Source organism: Rhodnius prolixus, unplaced genomic scaffold, assembly GCF_049639745.1.
Source record: "Rhodnius prolixus isolate KJV_2025 unplaced genomic scaffold, Rpr scaffold_3, whole genome shotgun sequence".
NCBI classification, from domain to species: domain Eukaryota; kingdom Metazoa; phylum Arthropoda; class Insecta; order Hemiptera; family Reduviidae; genus Rhodnius; species Rhodnius prolixus.
This window is the reverse complement of record NW_027411603.1, coordinates 44,412,982-44,434,352: the sequence shown is the minus strand read 5'-3', so window position 1 is coordinate 44,434,352 and position 21,371 is coordinate 44,412,982. Positions and strand designations below refer to the sequence as shown.

The window sequence follows — 21,371 nt, the reverse complement described above, 5'->3', positions numbered from 1 at the left end:
TTAAAAGCGCTTATTGAATCCATCCCATTGTACCATTAATTTTACAATCAGCCTTGAAAAGGCTTCGTTCAAGGTTTGAAATTCTCGGAAACTTTCTCTAAATAATTAATTTTATTTGAAATCAAAGAAAAGATCAAATGACCTTAAAATGCATGTTTGAATTTAAAAATGCCGCCAAGCAGTTTTTGGGCATTTTCTTAGAAGTATTTTTAACTTAAGCATGAACGTTGCACTATTTGGACATATTTAAAAGAAAACAAAGTAAATTAAGTTTATAGTTATGATATTTTCATTCCTATTTTCACTAAAAAAATAATAATTTCTGAAGACAACACTGATTAACAGCATCATGAACTAAAATTGCAACCTCACTTAGCTTTGTAATTATACCTTTGAACTTGAAGTCGGGTGCATTTATCCTACTAATTTGTAATTCATCATGTCTCGTGGAAGTAGTGCTGGATTTGATAGACATATCACTATTTTTTCTCCCGAGGGACGATTATATCAAGTCGGTAAGTTTTATCTATTTTATGTTCTTGTACTAAGTTTTGTGGGAACTATGCTTTCTGTTTAAAAATCTGAAATATGGCATTATATTGACCAAGTTTCCATCTTAATCACTTTTCATATTTTAGAGTATGCTTTTAAAGCGATTAATCAAGGGGCCTTAACGTCAGTGGCTTTAAAAGGCGTTGATTCTGCTGTTGTTGCTACACAGAAGAAAGTACCAGTAAGTATAATGATTTTGGCTTCAAAAGCCTTTCTTTTTTCTTGACTATTCAGAATATTTTTGAGACTGGAAACATTCATATACCTTTTTTTTTAGAGTTCAGTTTTTATAGAAATTTAGTTTAAGTGGTAAATTGTGCAACTGAAACACTTCAATAAATGTATTCCCTTTCATATAATTTTCCAGTTGTTTATTATTGTGAATTACGCGTTGTACATACATTAAACTATTTGTTTATGCTTACTTTGTATTTGTATTCGCAAAGAAATATGTGTATATACGTACTTTTACAGGACAAACTCTTGGATCCTTCTACCGTAACGCATCTTTATAAAATAACAGATGAAGTTGGTTGCGTTATGACCGGAATGATTGGTAAATTGGCATTATTGTTTTAATACATTATATTCCATAAAAGCTGGGAGAGTATTCAGACAAAGTTATCGCTTTTGTTCGAAATTTTATCATTAAATTTATTTTAGGGAAGCCCTTTTAATACAATTTCTACTATTAAACATTAGTAACTGTTTCAACTTTGCAGAAAACCATGTTAGTAGTGCCGATTAAATCCGCACTTAAATATTATTCCAGTGTATAATAATAACGATTAAATTGGTAGCCACAGTTCGATGTCAGATTTTTTTTCCGTGGCCTTCTGTACTCAGACAGATAGCCAGATATCGGACATTACCAGGCATTTTTTTCACTTTGTTTACTCGAAAATTGCTCAAACGATGTACTTTAAGTTTGTGCGCGCATGAAATAAATGGAGACCTTATTTTTTTTTAAAAACATTTTAGCAAGGAAAGTTATTTTTAAGGATTTATAGGGGGTTCGCATCTCTGAATTATAATTAGAATTAAAAGAAAAACGGGATGGGACCTATGCCCCACGGCATCGCAGTCACAAGAGGCTTAAAATAATATTGTAATAGATAAGTAGCTTTAAAAAAGTGGAATTACTACTGAAATCAATTTTTTTTTCTTATTATTACATAGCTGACAGTAAATCTCAGGTGCAGCGGGCTAGATACGAAGCATCAAATTTTAAATACAAAAATGGTTATGAGATGCCTATTGATATGATCTGTAACAGAATTGCTGATATATCTCAAGTATATACTCAGAATGCTGAAATGAGGCCACTTGGTTGTAGTAAGTAAAGACAAAATTAATTAATTGCTTAAGTGAAGTTATATTTTCAAGTCAAAACCCTTTCTTTTTTTTGTTTTACAGGCATGATATTGATAGCTTACGATCAAGAGCGAGGTCCATTAGTATATAAAACCGATCCAGCAGGATATTTTTGCTCATATCGAGCAATAAGCGTTGGATCGAAACAGATAGAAGCAAACACTTACTTAGAAAAGAAATTAAAAAAAAAACAAGATTATACGCTCGAGGAAGCTATTCAGGTAAATCTAAATAATATTTTTATTATTCAAGTATAAGAAAATATTTTAAAAAAAATGTTATTCATTTTAATTACAGCTTGCTATTTCCTGTTTATCTACGGTGCTTTCTGTGGATTTTAAGCCTTCTGAAGTTGAAGTTGGAGTCGTATCAACGTCGGATCCGCACTTTAGGTATTACTTTGATTACATCAATATTTCTGACTAATCATTGAAAACAAACACAATTTATTAAATTTTTATATTTAAAAGTAAAACATTCATAAGTATTAATTTATAAAGAACTTTTTTGCATAGAATTATTGTGTTTCCTTAAGTTGCTCTAAATAATAAATGATTTGTTTCGCGGCGATTTATTCAATTATGATACAATACCATTCATAGATCTTAATATCGTGAAAACGTATTTAATGTACCTTCAGTGGTATCTCGCTATACCAAAACTGGTCATCTCACCCCAATCTTCTTGCAGCAAATATTTTTAACCACCGTTGAAGTACGGTTTGGTTATCCTTGAAGTACGATGAATGGTCGTAGTCTCTGCTACCAATCGGTTTTACGAGTGGTACATCTTCACTGAGTAACTACCATTAAAGCTTCTCAAGTCATTCAAGTAAATATACTTATTTTCTCCTTTTGCATCCAAGCACAATTAGAAGAATTCAATAAAAAATTATCGATATAAGAATTACTTGGCGCTAAGGACTGTGGGCAAGTTGATGTGATAAAATAAAAACTGAAACTTTTATGAATACATACTGTTAACTTTGTGAAGCTATCTTACCATTTCATTAAGCCTATGTAATTTCTTTGAAATATTATATATTTAAATTATAATTTTAAAAATCATATCAAATTTGTAGTGCTTGACTGATACAATGTGATGGTTTCTTAATTTCAGAACACTGACGGAAACTGAACTTGATAAACATCTCACCATAATTGCGGAGAAGGATTGATGAGATACTGTTTTTTTTAAAAAAGAAGAAGTATTCTGCTTTATATTATTACTTGAACTATTCTTAAAATACAAATAAAATAAATATTTCATTATCATAATTTTTTATTTTAAGCGTTACCATATCAAAAAAGAAGAAAAATATACATGATACAAAATTGTGTATTTTCTTAAAATTACATTAAAATAATTATTTTCCTGCCGCAGTTGCAAGTGGATTTCTCAATACAAGAATGACAGAGTCACCTCTTAAGAACATTTTTGATATAAATCTGTCCTTATTTACCGGTTTTGCCTAAAAAAAATATTTATTATTTTCTAAAGGATTTTATTTAAAGCGAGGCATTATTGTAGTAAATAAATAAATAAATAATCTTTCTCTCATAAATAAATGCAACAAAATGAGAAGTTTAGGTATGACAAAATATTAACATAAGCCACTTTTTGAGATCAATACCTTTTTTTTGCCTTTTCCTGTTCTTGGTAATTCTGTCCACATCTCTTTCACATTTTCTAATACCATATTACAATGTCTATCGAATGCTTTAACTCTACCAAGTAATTTTTTGTTGTTCCGACAATTGATCAAAACCTGTAAACGCATAAAAATCACTTTTTAAAATTCACACGACTTTCTCTTACTAAATTCTAATGGTTCCAACCATTCTCGTTCATTCATTTTCTTAAAAAAAAAAGAAAAAAAGTAGTCTCGATACCTTTTTTCCTAACTAGAAACTTTTAGAAAACCATTTCATAGCCTCTACATTATAGTAATTAGCCATTTGTACATTAACATAATGGCAGGCGCAACCACGGACATTCCAGATTAATACAATAGTTCATACAAAAGTTAGCGACAACTCTAAAAGTTTTAATATTACATCATTCATAAAAGTGGAGTATTTGAGTTTATAAGAACGCAAAGAAAACAGCAAAACTAATTCCTAAATGTCAAATTTCAAGAGAACCGACTTTGGTTCCCTGGCTACACCATTTCAGTAAGGAAAGTAATCGCCTATACTTTCAGGCGGGGCTTAACGTCCATTAACCATTAGTTATTACTAATGTAATGTGTTCTTGTGTACTTTTATTTGAGTTCCAAGCTTCTCATATATGCCTTTACATCCTTCAAGATTTTTTTTTTTGTTTTAAAGGGACCTCCAATCATCTGATATTTTCGAATAAACTCTTGAAAGTAAAAACAAGAACTGTAAAAAAGATATTGAAAATGATACTTAAAATGATTTTTTCTGACTCAAGTTACCTGAGTATTATTCTTTACAGATTGAGTAAGAACTGATAATGGTCCGGTGTTAAATTCTTCTTCTTCTCTTTTTGCCAGTTCCTCTGGCGTCATTTCAGACTTGGGCTTCACTAGTGTTGTTGCCCTATAAACCAAATATATGAAAAAAAGTTAAGGGTTAGTTTTCGACAAAAAGTTAGATTACACACTAAGTGATTTAAAAGACTAACGATCCTAGGATTCAAACTTCTCAAAAATCGCCGTTAATTATTCCTAAATCCTTCACTTTTACAGAAATAAATAGATATTTAATAGTAATTATTCAAACTTTAGTGGAATTGAAATTTAATTTGAGAACATGATATGGGAATAAATTCATTAAAAATAAATGTTGGTTATTTTTGTTAACGATAATTATTTATTAAATATTTTTTAAAAATTAAATAAAAAATGCAATTATAGCTCAAGTATTACTTACATAATAACTGAAAATTAAGGAAAATAATGTAATCCTAACCAACTCTTCAGCTAGCGTCACTCACACACTCTCAGTTATATTATGAGATGAGCATGTGTTATAATTATTGTAACCTTCGTTTCAATCTTCGTTCACTGATCAGGTGTTTTAAAAATGGCTCTGCTTAGAAGGTAAATTGTCTTTAATTTTTTGGGATATTTTGCGAAGATAAACTATATTTTTGCCAGTTCTTGTATTTAAGGTTGATTTGATTTTTATATTTTCAGTGTGTGTAGCGTTGGTCGCAAAAGTATAAGCCATCCTCAAGTTTTTAGACTACCATATCTACAGTAAGTACATAAACTTAATTAAGCTTATTTTTCCATATAATCACAATTATTTCTAAAGCTGTTTAATGTTTTTTTTTGTTTTATTTTGTAAGTCTCTTGTTCTGCTGAGCCCATGAACCCATCTTTTATAGTGTACCACTTGGTGATAATCACCAAGATTCTGAGCGGTTAAATTTGGCTGTTTATGCATTTAACCACTGATAAGTTGCTGAATCGCCAAGATTCTGAGCAGTTAAATTTGGAGTAAAAGTGCAAATAGCCATCCCTAGGTTTGCCCTATTTTTAAAGTGATTATTTATTTCTGTTACCATGTCAACCGCCACATTTACTTATACGAATATAAAACATGTTTTACCGGAATTGTTTAAAATTCTTATTTTAATATGGCGGATTACATGACCACAGCTACACAAAATCACTTCAATATTTATAATATAAATACCCTCTCACCTTATTTATTTCACACAGCCCACTCGCCTACCCACACATCAAATTAACACAATTCGAATAACTGTACTTACTCATACATATGATGCTTAAAAGAAAAACTACACTTACTTTACCAAAGTTGTCTGTCATCATTTTTCACTCTGCTAATCGCATCACTCTTTTACACAACGTGTCTCCGCACCTGACAGAAACGTTTTTAATCCACAAGGTTATATGTGCTGTGTGACTTTCACTTTAAAAATAACTAAAACATTTTTGTGGAAACCTAATTATAAACCTATTTGGAACATAAAAGCTATCAAACGTTCATTCTTGACGGAACCTGCTTGGTATTTGGGCTACGCCTTGCCCAAATCCATCACAACCCTCTTCTACAACTCCCTTACGTTTAGCGAAAGGTTGGCGTCCTTTCCAGTGCTTCATAAGCTCTTCCTTGTCATTTTCATTTTTTTATTTAATTATTTCTATTGCAACAGTAACATCTCTTTTTATTTGAAGAGATTCTGTCTTATTAAATTAAAAATTCCTGTTATTTTTTAGAGCAAGGTGTGTAGTTCTTAAGGCTTCACCAGCGACACCACCGGAGGTTTTAGGCCACGATGAAAAAAATGCAATTTTGGGTCGACCGATGTCACCACACCTTACAATATACGCACCACAACTTACTTCCATGATGTCAATATCCCACAGGATTACTGGTATGGCACTTACTGGTTATGCCGTTGTTCTAGCAGGAGGTACGGACCAATTTTTTTTTTTTACTATAATTTATCTGAAATTAATTCGTGATAATTGAATATAAATTACTTTTTGTTTTGTAGCATCTTTTTTTGTCGACATTGCTCACGTTGCTTCTGCTATTCAAGCATGGCATCTACCAATTGTGTTAACGTTTCCACTTAAATTTGTGCTCGCTTTTCCAGCTGCCTATCATTTATTGAACGGTATCAGGCATTTAGTAAGTGAAATATTTACCCACATATATATATTTGAAATTTAAATATATATACAATATATTTGAAAAATCTACGAGTATATATTGCATTAAAATTAAAAGATAAAATGTTTTTTTTAGGTTTGGGACTCTGGTAAAGCATTAACTCTTAAAGAAGTTTACATCACCGGTTACGGAGTATTGGTTGCTACTGTTCTATTGTCACTTTATATGGCATCACGTTGATTAAAAAGCACAAAAATATTTTGTTTAGGTAAAATTCGTATTTATTTTTTTAAAAGTATTTATTTTAAAAGTAAATGTTTTTTTGTTAAGTTACAAACATGTTAAAGATCTAAATTAATAATTAAACTACTTAATTGTTTATTCTTTTTCTTTAATAACTTACTCCTTTTAACATTATTTCTTTATCTAATAAAGAATGTTGTAAGATAAGAACTGGGTTTATGATAGTAAAAAAGTTAAATTATCTCTCTAACTATAAAAATGCTGATATGTTATAGTAGACTTCTGACTTCTATTTTAGGAACGTAAATATTGCACTGCAGTTTTCTTTCGAACTCCAGTAGAGCTGTTCATCAGCCTTTAATATGGCCCATGTTCATATTTCAGGTGTTAACCAAATCGGGCCTAACAAGAATTTGTGCTAATGCCTTACGTCCAAAATTTTTGTTTTAATAATTAAGCCGTAGTAGCATTTTTTTGGCTAACCGCAACCTACTTTTAACTTACTGAGAAAGATGGTCCCCTAATGAACATGTTAGATATATAATTCGGAGATATTTTCAGTAATTCTCTATTCGGATTGGCTCCTTAATGTTTGGTCTGTTGTATTTTATTTTATTTTTAATTACTTAATTAATTACCAGACCAACTTTCCATCTTTGGCTTGGGATACCAGGAAGAATGCTTATTATAGTTTTCGCGATTTGGAATTTCTTCTACTGCCTCAATCGTGTAGGTCAAACTTTCGGCAAATCTGCGTCCTCGCCGTCCGGTACTGATCAGTAATGAGGTTTAACAAAGTTTTTTTTTTTACTTATTATAATAAGGTTTATGCCTGGAACCACATTTCACTTAATTTACTAGTACATAAACACATATTCTCTTTGCATTACCTACAGCTTCAACAGGACTACCTGCTTCTGATTGCTAGATAATCGTAACAAAAGCGATTGGTGAAGACCATCTGCTAATGAAAGAATAAGTTTTGCCTAACAAAATAAAAACCAAAATAATAAATAGAATTTTAAACTTGAGTAAGCAACGTTATGCTTTGCATTTAAACTTTTTCTGAAGTTAAATCCTAAGATAGTTAGGCTTTCATTATTGAGAATTATTGTCAATGTCTCAATAAAAACCTGATGAAAATATTTTATTACAAATAATAAGATCATAAATAAGATAAGGTGTGAACAATCTTTAATAAATAATGAAGAATTTATTAAAATCCAGGTAATTGACAATGATGACACATTAAATTAAATATGTAATATGAAATAAAACTAAATAATTATCACAATATAAAATTAGATCTTCTTTTTTTAATATTAAGTTTTCTCGGGAGCTAAGAAATTATTGGAGCTAATAAAAAGAGTAAGTATATAAATCAGTTAACATTATTTTGTACTCTACGCTTCATCGAAAATCGTCCATATCAATAACATTATATTTAAAACATTTTATTAACAAATTAAGCATTTGCTCTCTCTTTTTTTGTCCATTTTATGTACACATACGTCACGTCACTTAGCCTTACAAAAATACAATCATCTCTTAAGATTACACAGTAATAAATGTCTTTTGAATGAAAAACTAATCAATTTGCATTCTTAATAAAAAAAAAATCGCATAAATTGAATTTAAATTGCCTTTCCTATTGCTTATTCTATGAAACATGCAAGTATTTTATTAAGTATAAAGGCCACGATAAGATATGTCATGTTTCGCTTACAGATTACATGGATGTAATTGTTAATAGCATAAATGAAAATTCCAATGAAAAATTCTACAGAAACACTGAGATGAATATTGAGCAAACTAAGGTTATTTTTTAACGATTGAGCATATATATGAAATAGGATTTTTAATTATTAAAAAACACCGAATGGCTTTCTTTTGTTTTTTCTTTATACATCTAATATGTACATACATTAAAAATAAGAAATGGTATATTCACAGAATTCATATAAATCTAATATAAAAATCCTAAAATTAGTTCATATAATTATGCCCTAAACTGCGATAAAAAAAATTCCTAATACTGTTCGCTTCTTCATTCTTAAGTACTAACAATGGATTTAGTATACAGAATTTTTTAAAAAAGTGACTCCTTCAGTAAATTTTAGTCATGCGATTAAAAATACGTCAGGAAAAAAAAAAAAATTATATATAGCTTCTCTTTCTGAGGAACGGTACAAATACCCAAACAGCAGCGCCAATAATAAGAACGATGCCTAACCCAAAAACTATCGGTGAGTAAGATTCTATTTGTTGATAAATGATGCCACATATTGGAGGGCCAATTAACTGCAATATACCATTAACAAATAATGATATTCCATAGGAAGATGCAAGAAGTTCTTCACCCAGCATATCCACCATTATCACGGCAGTTATGCCCACGTAGGTACCAGAAGCTAAGCCGAAAAGAGCACAACATGCTCCAATAAATGTATAAGAGGAGAATAAAGGAAGTACGGCTAAAGCGATTCCAGAAACTAGAAAACCTCCAACAAAATATATTCTTTTGTCAAATCTGAGTATGTCGGATAATGCTGCCCCGCCAATTCTACCAATTAAATCTGTGGTAGCTATAATTGACAGTAAATATGAAGCTTTAGCTTTATCAAAGCCAAGAGCTACTGCATATGATGGTGCTAAAATTGTAAAATTGACATATCCAATAGCATTAGAAGCATTTGATATTAGTATAATTATATAAATTGGGTCCTTCAACAATTGTAAAACCACTGATGGTTTTTTATCTTCCTGAAGGACTTCCTTCTCTTTAGGTTCTTCAACATTTCTGCAACATTTAAACCAAGAGTATTCATCTTTTGGGCTTTGGACAACATTTGGATTTGATGAAAATTCCGGATGTAAACCTACAAGTGTGCTGCCATGAAAAGCTGTACTAACATATCTAAAGGAAGAACTGGACATATTCGATGCAACGCTATAGTTTCTAGCTATTTGACCAGTACTACCTATTGCTTGGGGACTGTTGTAGGCACTTATTTTTCTACTAATCTGCGTACTACTACCACCGTTTAACATTCTGCCTCCGTATGAGCAAGTGCTTACTTTTCTTGAAAGGCAAGTATTATCCATGTTAACTGTAGACTTCTTAAATCCTGACCCACTCATCTTTCTAATTGGTTCACCAAGTAGTGGTTGTTCTGTTTCTTGTTCGTTTTTAGATCCTGGTTTTATAATTAATACTGTTTCACCATTCTTCTCGGTACCTTGTATTGACGGTAATGCTATTTCTGTAAATGATTTTTCATCTTTCCCATTTAACATAGAGCTTCCGTTGGACAGTTCCTTTTTAACTTTGATCCACTTCATATGTTTTTCCACAGGCTCATAAAGCAATGCCCCAACGATGACATTTAATGTAAATCCTCCCATTATCAACACAGCACCTCTGTAAAACAATTTTAAACATTGACAATTATAATTTTACAAAAATTATAAACAATTCATATAGTTTTACAAAAACAAATTTATTAATGTTCAACAACTGAAATGTATTATTTAAAATTACAATAGCAAAAATCAATCTATGAAGATTATTTCAGCTCAATGACCTTTTTAATTTTTGAAGAAGATAAAAGGCTAGGACTAAAAAAAATCTATTCAAGAGGAAAGAAAGGGTCCTTCTTTCCAGACAATGTTATTAGTATCTACTTACCTATAACCAAAATTCTCTAGCAATAATCTCAGAAAGGGTGGAAAAATTATTGAACCAATGGCACTTCCTGAAATGGCAAGTCCATTGGCCAAACCACGATATTTCACGAAATAAGAGGTGACAAGATATATTCCTGGTGGGAAGGATAGTCCAGCTCCCAAACCCACCATTACTCCAAAACTGCAAACAAATATAACTTTAAACATGGTTTCAATAAATTCAAAGAAAAAAAATTCTATGGATCAGAAATTAATTAGATACTATGCAACCATTGGAACTATATCTTACTACAAAAACATCTCGGGGTCCTCAGTGCTGAATAAAATCGTCACAGCAAGCTAGTTTTATTTCTGATAAAAAACTCAGATTTTCATCTACCAAAAAATGTTTGATTCATCATGATAATATTTACATTTATATAAATGTATAAATTTACATTCGATAACATCGATGAAATTAATTAGTAAATGTTTTAACTGTAAAGGAAATAATGTTTATTTAATCATCTACTAAATATATTTAAGAATTTTGATGAATCAACTGATGGATAAAAATCTGAAACCTGTCAGAAATTAAAAGAACTAGCTAGCGTGATGACGAATAATATTGACGTTTTATCTAAATTTTAAAGTATTATAAATACTTTTCTTTTTTTTTTACTTTAATTTCTACCGCAATTATTAGGTAAACCAATACAATAAATACAAAAACTTGGCAATCTCTATTGCACTAGATCTTACATTTAAAAAACTATTATTGAACTATTATAAGTGTAAGCATTTTTTCTTTTGATAATTTAACAAACAAAAAAATGAATGCCCAGTTTTAATGATTAGAGATGGTATGAAAAAAGCCTGCTTCACTTAAAAAAGAACCACTCTTGAAACTAAGTATTTGAGTAAAAAATCATTATTTTTAGAAATGCTTTTTAGAAACAAAGTTGATAAATTTTTTGTTTCTCTTTTGTTCATTAAAGCAATAAATTCTTTTATAAATTGGTGAAAATGAAAACGAATAGCAACAAAATGTCTACACATAAATTTTAATAATTCACTTACACTTTATACACTATATACCAACTTTTAATTATATATATATAAAGAATTAAAAAATATAATTAAAGTTGGTTTGCAAAAAAAGTTCATGTATTACCTAAATTAATTGGTTTGACAAATTTTTATTTAACATAAAATAAATTGAAATGTTCCATCCTAAGTTTAAGAAATAACTTTATTTTTCTAAAAAGCCATCCGTACAATTCAGTATGCTTACTCGAACTAAGTTAAATTAAGGGCGTTTCAATAGATTACAGAAAATATTTTAAATTTTAACTAAAGTCTATCGTTGTATATTAAAAATAAATGCGGATAGCAGATCGCCTTGCCCTAAATATCCTTTATTTTAGAAGCTTTCTGACTTCGAGTTTTGCAACTTTTATCACGGATGTAAATGATTAATTACAAATGTGACAATGATTATTGGGACACCAAAAAGATATGAATGGTGAAGTATGGAAGCTTGTAGAAAAATGAGAAGAACAGGTTCTGCGGAAGATCTAAATCTTTAAGGTAAGTAGCGGATCACCGAAAAAACGAAGAATTGAAAAAAAATCACGAGGAAACCGACATTGGTATTATTAAAAAAGTAGATTTGAGACGTCACGACCAAGTTTGCGGATGTCTCAGAACCGAATAGACAAAAAAGTTGTATACAGTCATCAGGGAAGAGGACTGCTAGACTTATAGGTTTACCCAGAATAAGATGGTTGGACGAACAGAAAGCAATGTAACGCTGGTGTCAGAAAATTATCTCAAAAAGCTGAAAGTAGGGCAAAATAGCATTCTCTCTTGAAAGAGGTTCCCATGTGGCACCAACTTAATAATACATTAATAGTAATGGAAATATTGTTAGTTTATCAAAATGAGGATAAGTTAAAGCAGACATAAACAAAAAATGAGTTATAAAAATGTAATAAACCTGTGGTGAATAATGGTCAAATATGTTACATTAATATGATATATTAATATTATTACAAATATTAATGCCATACACAGTGAATGAAATACAAAATGTTGAACCCATGATAAAAAAAAGTACGTCTTATGCAACACGAATAAGGAAAAATTGTTCACAGTTGATAAAAGCTTAAACTACAATTGGTTTATCTAATTGGCTAGTTTTTTCTATCCGTCCAGTGTTATTTTTATGCAACGTAAATGTAGCTCTAGGCTAAGAATCCAAATTTTGGAGGGCTAGTCAAGCATGTATCATTCTTCCAAGTGAACCCTGTGATATGAGCCTACGCTGGTTAATTAGGAGATGTTACAACAGATCCTTAAGATCCACTTTGATGGTAACGGGTTACCTTTTCCACTCCCCTTTCCATGTATTCTACTCAAATTCTTAACGCCGAAACATTAAGAGAAAACAAAATTAAAAAACTTGGACGCTGAGTAAATAATTTGCGTTTCTATATCCAGAAGTGGACTTAATAAAGACATAACAGACAGTTATATCTCAAATGTGAAGAGGATAAGTTGGCCTCAGAGAGTAAAATAAAAATATCTGTCAAATGTGAGTAAAAAAATCATCTCATAACTGTTTACTGTGAAATCATCTAAGAAGAAAATTTAGGAATAACAATTTATGAGAGAATATAATGAAAAGAAACCACCTCAAAGCAGACAGACAGCAAGAACGACTTTTTCCTACAAATGGAAGCAGAACAGATTTGATAAAAATTTTGATCAGCTCTAGTGAAAATTTAGGCATAGAACGTTTAAGACAAAGAACATTTAGATAAAGAATTTATTACCTATTGATCAAACGCTTTCGACCCAGGTCGCCTGAACAATTGTGACATTGTTTCACAACACAGAGGAGTCGCCCAAACAGTGATAGTCTAGTGAAAACTATCATAACGGTGTTGCTTTCGGCAGCATCATCACATATAGTAAATAGTGGCATATCTCAATCTGGAGCAATATCTGTGGGCAAAAAAGTATCATATGATTGTCAGACAAAACTGAAAACCATTGCCAAAACCTCTCAAGAAATGACATCTCATCAAATGGAAGGGTAAAAAAGTTAAAAGAATAACCTACATGATTGAAAATCTGGAAAGATGGAGATCATTTTCATTGTTCAATTTCCTTTCAAATTTTTATTTTTTCAATTTCGTTTTATCCAAATTAGAGGTATTAAGAAGAATAAAGAAATCGTAGGAAGGGTAAGAAAGTACAACAAACAGTAACCGAAAACAACTTTACTTTTCAATTAAGATAACGAACTCCTATTAGTAAAATTAAAACAAATAAGCAGATTTTGCTAAGGATTTGAAGAAAAGAGGATATTCTTTCCACAAACATCAAAATATATTATTATTCCAACACAATACAACAGGAAAATTAGAACACGATAAATAACAAACGTGAACAACAACTTTTTTTACTTTAGTACAAAAGCGTCACAATTTCTCCACTTTAATTTTTAAACATAAATGTGAGATTGTTGGATGACAGAACTATTATTTTTTTGATAATTGCAATCATAGAGCACCTTACATCGATATTTAACATGGATATGATTTCGTATTTATAAGTTAATGAATAAGTGTATAGACGATAAATATTTATTACTCTAATCAGTGTAAACGAATATTTTTAATTTAATAAACTTTCTTGGTTTTTAGATTTCAAGTTTTATACCGCATGCCGAGAAAAAAATTGCACCACTCAAAACGAGTAAAGTCACACGCCTGAATCTTTCACAGTTTACTTACATTAATCTAAGCAGTAAATAGGGATTAAAATGAACATTATCAGATGTGAATTATGTGAAAAGATCTTTGAGAGTTCCAATATAGATATTGAATTGAGGTTGTAACGTTGTGAGATACATGATTAAAAATGAAATTTGTAAGATTATGTTAGTTGCATGTGAAGAGAGAATATTTTACTTTTTAAGCTAACTAATTAAGAAATTAAGTTTAAATCATTATCTCTTTTGTCAATGATTGTTTTCTTTTTGTTTTTCTCTTCTAGGCAGGGCTATTGATGTGATTGTGATATCTTCAAGTTTGCAGTCAGCCAAACGTCAACTTTGTAAATTTGCGTTGCGAACGTTTACGAAAATTCCACTAGTTAGTTAAAAGTAAGTCTTATATTTATTAGGATTGCTTACCAAATACCAGATACATACAAATACGCTGAATCCTAAGTTAAAGCTTTTTCCTATAAATAGCGCCTTTTCTTTGAAAACATGTATTATAAAAAAGTTACCTAAAATATAAATAGGCAATTGACGTCGCAAAACAGCTTAAAATCATGCCAAAAGCCGCTGAAAGTCCACCAGCAATTGTAACAGCTCTATAAGAAAACTTGATAGATAGGTAGGTTGTCAAAGGACCTGAAAATAATAAGTAATAAACTATTATTGGAGGAATATTTAGAAGTTGTCATTTCAATAGTTTGGGACGAAGATTTTTATTTATTTATTTTGATGGTAAAGTATATTGTATATATGATTCAACGTATAGCGTTAATACCTTAATACAAGAAACATTGAAGGTATTATGTAACGAACTAATTAACGATTTTTTATCACTAAAATCTCATTATCTAACACAAAATTGGTAGTTGGTAAAATAAAATTATCAACATTTATAACTGATTCATTAAACTGTAAAACTTTCAGCGTTTCAGATGTACATTTTTCATAATTTGAAAACATTTTTAAGAAAAATCTTTTTACTTCAGAGACATGAAAGCGAAGAAAGATTGGAGTTTAAACGAAAATATGAATACTTCAGTGCACAGGAACAATTGGGAGTCTCTTTGTTTCAAATAATCTATAGATTTGTTGAAATGCATTTGGGTGTCACAGCACGTAAAATCAACAATATCTAGATTAGTTCTGGGATCTTCGAAAACTAGTTTTCTTTCTCTTACTCCTGCATGTATTCTTGGTCAGCATTATCCAAATCCAAAAGAAATTGCATAGAGATTAAACTGGGTATTTCGTTTAGGTGAAGACATGGGTTCCAGTAATAAGGTTTTGGTCCAAATGGAACCACCCTAATAAGAAGTATCGCTTTAAAGAATATAGCTTTTCAGGTAGAAATTTGGTTTCCCGATTAAAGACGAATATAATCTATGTGGGATATGATGTGTCGGTGCTTAAGATTTCCCAAAACAGCACAGTGAGAGAGCTGTGTCATTCCCTCCAACAAGCCTGGAATCAGATTTCCACAAGATGATATAAATCACCTCATCAGTAAAATACAGCATCACAAATGTTAGAATTAGTTCTAAACTTTTTTCTTATTTTTCTGGACTTTTTCAAAGTGTTGCAGTATACATTTCACCTGAATCTGGTGTCATTAGCGCTGCACTGGAAGGTAACATAGCCGCGTTCTCTTACTTAATTGTCTTAAAATCAAATGTCTATTGAATACCTATTTCATGCCCTTTTTAGTTAAAGATTATTACGAGGGTCGTTTGAAAAGTCCGTGCAAAGTCAGAGAGATAGCACTTCTGGCGCGTATCGAGGTTATGTTTAGTTAGTAGCATCTCTTGGAGGAACACACACCAAGTTTCAGCCAGATCGGTCTATTTCTTTGTGTTCGGCATTCGTTTGAATCGAGGAAGTCGAGTGATTTTCAAAAAATGGACGAAAAAGAATTTCGTGTGTTGATTAAACACTACTTTATGAAAGGCAAAACGCCTCAGGAGACTAAAGAGAAGCTTGATAAACATTATGGTGACTCTGCACCTTCGATTAGAACAGTTTATAAGTGGTTTCAACATTTTCGGAGTGGCCATATGGGCACAAATGACGCTGAACGTTCTGGACGCCCTGTTGAGGTTACTACTCCAGAAATCATTGATAAAATCCATGATATGGTGATGGATGACAGAAGAGTGAAGGTGCGTGAGATTGCTAGTGCTGTGGGCATCTCGAATGAACGGGTACATAATATTTTGCATCAACATTTGGACATGACAAAGCTATCCGCAAGATGGGTGCCGCGATTGCTCACGCTTGACCAAAAACGAAATCGTGTGAAGTGTTGCAAGGACGGTTTGCAGCTGTTCCAGAAGAATCCGCAGGACTTTAAGCGTCGTTTCGTCAATGTGGATGAAACATGGATACATCACTACACTCCTGAGACCAAAGAACAATCTAAACAATGGGTTACCAAGGGGGAATCTGCGCCAAAAAAGGCAAAGACCGTTCCTTCGGCCGGAAAGATTATGGCGACTGTCTTTTGGGATTCGCAAGGAATAATCCTCATCGACTATCTGGAAAAGGGTAAAACTATTACAGGTGCATATTATTCATCGTTATTGGACCGTTTGAAAACCGAGCTGCAAGAAAAACGCCCACGATTGGCCCACAAAAAAGTCCTTTTCCATCACGACAACGCACCAGCTCACACCTCAGCAGTTGTGTCGCAAAATTAATGGAAATAGGGTTCCGACTCGTTTCACATCCCCCTATTCTCCAGACTTGGCTCCCTCGGACTACTATTTGTTCCCCAATATGAAGAAATGGCTGGCGGCAAAAAGATTTTATTCAAACAGGAGGTGATTGCAGAAACGAATGGCTATTTTTCAGACTTGGACAAATCCTATTATTCGGAAGGGATCAACAAACTAGAGCAGCGTTGGACGAAGTGTATAAGCCTAAAAGGAGACTATGTTGAAAAATAAAAAAGGTTTCCCCCCAAAAATTAAGTAGTTTTTATTTTTGCACGGACTTTTCAAACGACCCTCGTAAAAGTTAAAATAATTGCTGTACATCAATCAAAGTTGTTGGTGATGGTCACCACTACTTTTATAAGTTTTTTAAATCTAATGATAATACATCAGGCGTAATTGAACAATTAGTTTAATAAAACCATCCCGTTAATCAGAGGTCTGTTGTATAGGTTGTTCAGAACGTGATCTTTGTAAAACGTGAAAACGCAGATTCTTTCTTTAAGGAAATAACAAAGTAATACCCTAAAGAGGAAATGAAAGAATATATTAGCCTTGCTCCAATCAAGTAAACAAGCCAATTAGGAATTAATAAATACGAATGAGTACAATTACAGAGGGAGAAACTTCTTTTTTTTTAATCATCAAGATATTGCATTAAAGGGGAAGATGATTACTTCTTTTCATTATATTGCGTTATAATATTGTTACAAACGCTATGAAAGCGAAGGAAGGATTACTGAAGGCGAATATTTTGGACTATAAATCTTTTATCTTATAAAAAAAAGTGATCCTTAAGGTTAAATAAAATCAAAGAATAATTAACAATCCAAAATAAAATTAAGATTGACGAAAACTGACATAGCGAATTTTTTCATTATATAGTTTTAATTTTCACTACAATATAAAATATAGTTTAATAAAATGTTGGAGTAAACATGTTTCAAAACATATTTATGTAATTATATAGCAACTTATTGCATCAGAAGAAATTTACCTCAAGCATTTCATTCAATTCACGCATAATGTGCTCAAGGGCATATGAACTAATCAGAATTCGATGCAACTTTTCCATTATAAAGAGTTCAATTGATTTTTTTTATTTATTTTTCTATAAATAATTATTACAATAAAAACATTTATATAACATTCTAGACATACATTTTACTGTAATAAAATCGAAGAAGTTGTTAAAAAATGATTGTCAAAATATATTTCTTTTTTAAGATAGAAATAAACTGTACAAATGAGCAGGCAGATCAAAGCCTAGATTCTTTATTGTCAAAACGCAAAATCTTCGGAAACGGATTTATTATTAATTTTTTTTAAAGAGAAACATGTGACGCAGTTTGGCTCCATTGCTTGAGATGAATAACAAGGTACAACATGCGATTTTATAATCACACCACCAACCTTAATTCTTCATGGGAATACTGGTAAAACTGTCGGCCCGATAACGATTAGGACGCCTATTAAATTCAAGAGAAAGAAGAAAATCAAATTTACTTACCGATGGAACAGTAAAGAAAGTAACACAGTGCTGGTATCCAAGAAGCAGCAACCGGAGTGGTTTCAAATACTTCTAGAAATTCCACAAACAGTACACCAAATGATTTAATTGTGCCCGGAATAAGCATGTTGATTAGAAGGGTGCCTCCTAGTACCAGCCAACCCCATCCGCCGTCCGGAGGCACTTTCACCCATTCCTCACCTGAAAAATGATGAATAAATAAATAAGACCTATAAATATCGACCTGTAGATCAATGAGTTACGTTGAAATAAAGTTTCTATAATTAAAGCAACAGTATTTTTTGTTATAAAATATTTTAGGGTCAAAAGTTTTACTTTCAATTGATTTTTGTTAATCGGGGAAAGAGAAGTAGCTTGCAGTCTTGTTTCCTTCAGATTTTCTTCTTCCTTGAGCTTAAAAATGTTGTCTAAAAGAAGAGAGATTACTTCCTAGGATTGCTGGCGCTAATGAACTTAAATAGATGTTGATGCGCTTTGTTAAGAATGTGTAAAAGGTTGATTTAAAAATGAAACAATATGCTCAGCAGCCATCAAAGGAATAAAATCTTCTATGGCACTGAATGCCTTTATTGAAGTTTGAGAGCACAATAAATCGAGCCATTATGAGTGGAGCCCTTATGGAGGGAAGCAGGCGAAAAAGTTCAAGGCTCCTGAAAGCTCAATTCCAAGTTAAAATTAACTCTTTATTGTTAGCAGTAAAAGCAGATAAATATCAGAGACGAAACTCTGGAGTTACAAATCCTGAGTTTATTTTAAATTTTAGCAGATAATTTAGACTACTCATAGCTGGTTAGGTAAGAGATTAGCTCTGCCTTTGAGCCGGCAAACCCGGGTTCAAATACAGGCGATACCTGTCCTCAGTTTTCCTTTTACCACTACAGCCCACTGTTAGATAACGGAACCCAAAAAGAGTGAACACCAGAGGTTAACAGTGCGTTGAGAAGGCTCCGGGCGGGCGCCAGTGACACTTAAGTGTTGACTTGCCAAAATTAAAAAAAAGGAATCAATCATTGGTTATTAAACTAAACAAACTTGGTCATCAATCCTAACTGTTATTAATTCATGTGAAGCCACCAGCTGTAGTCCCTGAACTCAATTGGTAACTATAAAAAACGCTCACTAATTTAGTAGCCAGTGAATGTTTCAACTATAAAGAAAATAGAAAGATATTCATGATTAATTATTTAATAAAGATGCTATTGTTGAGAAGTTGTTTGATGACTAATTATTAAAGGATAAAAAATACAACATACATTCATTCATTAGAAGGATCAACTATATTAATTATTCAAGACAGATACGACATTTAGTAGAATTTATTTGTTTTGAAGTTTTACAAGAATTTCTGAACAATTGGCAATATCGTAGAACAGTAAATTGTGATTAATCTGTTCAATTGCTGTTATTGTCATTAAATAAAAAACAGCTTCTTTTTTTCAAGTTAATAAATGGTTAAAATCAATTCCAACTTCCTTACAAGTTAATAGTCAGCGTCCTTGGAAAAACCAAAAAAATAACCTAACAGTCTCGCGTAGTTGTTCAGTAAAATTCCCTCTTGGATATCTCACAAATAATTTTTGTAATTGGAATTTTTACTTCCTGAGAAGCATGTGATAGCGATGCACAACACAAAATGAGTTTCCACAGAAAATTCATGTTTTAAGACCGCCTCATTAAAAAAAAACAAGAAGACTGTCCTTACATTAAATTTAATGTAATATTTCTTGGTAATGTATTCAATGGTAACATTTCTTGGTGCCTTTTATGTAAACCGAATACTCGATTTCTGGGATTTATTTACAACAACTTCTCAAATCTTAGAATCAAGAAATGCATAAAAAGAAAAGTGAAGTACAATATGAAACCAAACAATAAAGCTAAAAGTCATGAGTGTTGTTACTAGACCTCGTGTAACCATAATCACTTTTGAGAGTGTATTATTTACGATTTTTAATGGTTTGGTTCACTGAAGTTAAGATCAAAGCTGAGCCGTACAATTAGGTACAAAATTGCCCCTACTTCGTTCAACACTTCCAAATATGGCGTTACTAAAACTTTTTTTTTTTTGTCTCAGTAATATTTGACTTGTGTTTTTTTCCTTGGCCAGCTGTTAAGAAAGCAAAGTTAGCAAGGTCACGTACAAAAAGCGAGAAAATGTTTAGAGTGGCTCCATCAGGAACAAAGGAAGAGAAGTGAAACGAACCTGCAATAGGGTGGTTTTATGAGGAAATGGTGTATCTCCTCTTCTATACACTTCTTGGACACCTCTAATCACCATTTTAAGACCTGTCGAGATCCTCATTGATGAGGATGAATGTTGAGACGCTGGCCTTTCTTGGAAGCTAACGGACAAGTGTTCAGAGACTGGCCAAAACAGTTTCAGAAATAGATGCGCCTAGTTCAACAAACCTATCCATCTTCTCATTTAGAGCATTGGTGAAAGAAGTTCATTAAAACCAGAAAAAAAATTGATAAAAAGGGAGGATATAATATATATTTACCATGATTTTTATTAGATTTTTTTTTTTTTAGCATATTGAGAAAACAAAAGGACAAAACAAAATGTCAAAAACGTAAATTTAGCAAAAATGAGGAACTAGCAGATAATATGCTTCAATATACTTTTAGTACTACTCTTAAAAATGTTTTATCTATTTTTTTAAAACTTTTCATTTTAATAACAAATAATAAATAACAACATTAATGGAGTATATCTTCCACTACAAAAACTATTTTTTAAAAATGGAAATTTACCAATAGATATTAACATATCTTTACAATGCTTATAATTATAAAATTAACAATCTTTTTTATTTTCGTCAGACAGCATGTCCTTGTTTCTATCCCGTACATACTGTAAAATGTAAACACATCTGGAATCTATGACT

At 31.5% G+C, this 21,371-nt stretch overlaps 4 protein-coding genes across 7 annotated transcripts in view; 2 read left to right on the top strand and 2 right to left on the bottom strand.

The window, feature by feature from the left end:
• The first annotated feature begins 348 nt into the window (after positions 1-348).
• Positions 349-3,197, top strand: LOC141453061 (proteasome subunit alpha type-6-like). The gene is made up of 7 exons (XM_074125793.1): positions 349-515; positions 639-733; positions 1,027-1,108; positions 1,732-1,887; positions 1,969-2,147; positions 2,224-2,318; positions 3,046-3,197. Exons 1-7 carry the CDS (start codon positions 440-442, stop codon positions 3,101-3,103), a joined length of 741 nt encoding a protein of 246 aa, XP_073981894.1. The 5' UTR covers positions 349-439; the 3' UTR covers positions 3,104-3,197.
• On the bottom strand, positions 3,190-4,960 carry SmD2 (small ribonucleoprotein particle protein SmD2). Its single transcript, XM_074125798.1, has 4 exons — positions 4,824-4,960; positions 4,367-4,490; positions 3,560-3,694; positions 3,190-3,397 (listed from the first exon to the last, which is right to left on the bottom strand). Coding segments are annotated over exons 1-4 (366 nt in total). The 5' UTR covers positions 4,826-4,960; the 3' UTR covers positions 3,190-3,292.
• SdhC (Succinate dehydrogenase, subunit C) lies at positions 4,886-6,923 on the top strand. Its single transcript, XM_074125797.1, has 5 exons — positions 4,886-4,993; positions 5,090-5,152; positions 6,143-6,339; positions 6,424-6,560; positions 6,678-6,923. Exons 1-5 carry the CDS (start codon positions 4,977-4,979, stop codon positions 6,780-6,782), a joined length of 519 nt encoding a protein of 172 aa, XP_073981898.1. The 5' UTR covers positions 4,886-4,976; the 3' UTR covers positions 6,783-6,923.
• A 1,055-nt stretch (positions 6,924-7,978) lies between these two features.
• Positions 7,979-21,371, bottom strand: part of hrm (solute carrier family 16 member hermes) — a 38,801-nt gene continuing 25,408 nt past the window's right edge. For 2 of the 4 annotated variants that reach the window (XM_074125784.1, XM_074125785.1), the window contains exons 2-5: positions 18,463-18,663; positions 14,754-14,880; positions 10,474-10,653; positions 7,979-10,206 (exon numbers count right to left, since the gene is read on the bottom strand). In XM_074125784.1, the coding sequence (XP_073981885.1) occupies positions 8,943-10,206; positions 10,474-10,653; positions 14,754-14,880; positions 18,463-18,663 (1,772 nt within the window). In that variant the 3' untranslated portion in view covers positions 7,979-8,942. Of the gene's footprint in view, positions 10,207-10,473; positions 10,654-13,288; positions 13,461-14,753; positions 14,881-18,462; positions 18,664-18,798; positions 19,481-21,371 lie in introns of those variants that run through there. The other 2 variants (XM_074125787.1, XM_074125786.1) reach the window with 2 other exon arrangements.

Coding starts and splice junctions, on each gene's coding strand:
- SdhC (XM_074125797.1), top strand. Junction 5,153..6,142: donor TTTAGACTACCATATCTACA/GTAAGTACATAA, acceptor GTTATTTTTTAG/AGCAAGGTGTGTAGTTCTTA. Junction 6,340..6,423: donor TGCCGTTGTTCTAGCAGGAG/GTACGGACCAAT, acceptor TTTGTTTTGTAG/CATCTTTTTTTGTCGACATT.
- LOC141453061 (XM_074125793.1), top strand. CDS start 440: ATGTCTCGTGGAAGTAGTGCTGGATTTGATAGACATATCACTATTTTT. Junction 1,109..1,731: donor CGTTATGACCGGAATGATTG/GTAAATTGGCAT, acceptor ATTATTACATAG/CTGACAGTAAATCTCAGGTG. Junction 1,888..1,968: donor AATGAGGCCACTTGGTTGTA/GTAAGTAAAGAC, acceptor TTTGTTTTACAG/GCATGATATTGATAGCTTAC.
- SmD2 (XM_074125798.1), bottom strand. Junction 3,695..4,366: donor CTGTAAAGAATAATACTCAG/GTAACTTGAGTC, acceptor ATGCGTTTACAG/GTTTTGATCAATTGTCGGAA. Junction 3,398..3,559: donor CAGGAAAAGGCAAAAAAAAG/GTATTGATCTCA, acceptor TATTTTTTTTAG/GCAAAACCGGTAAATAAGGA.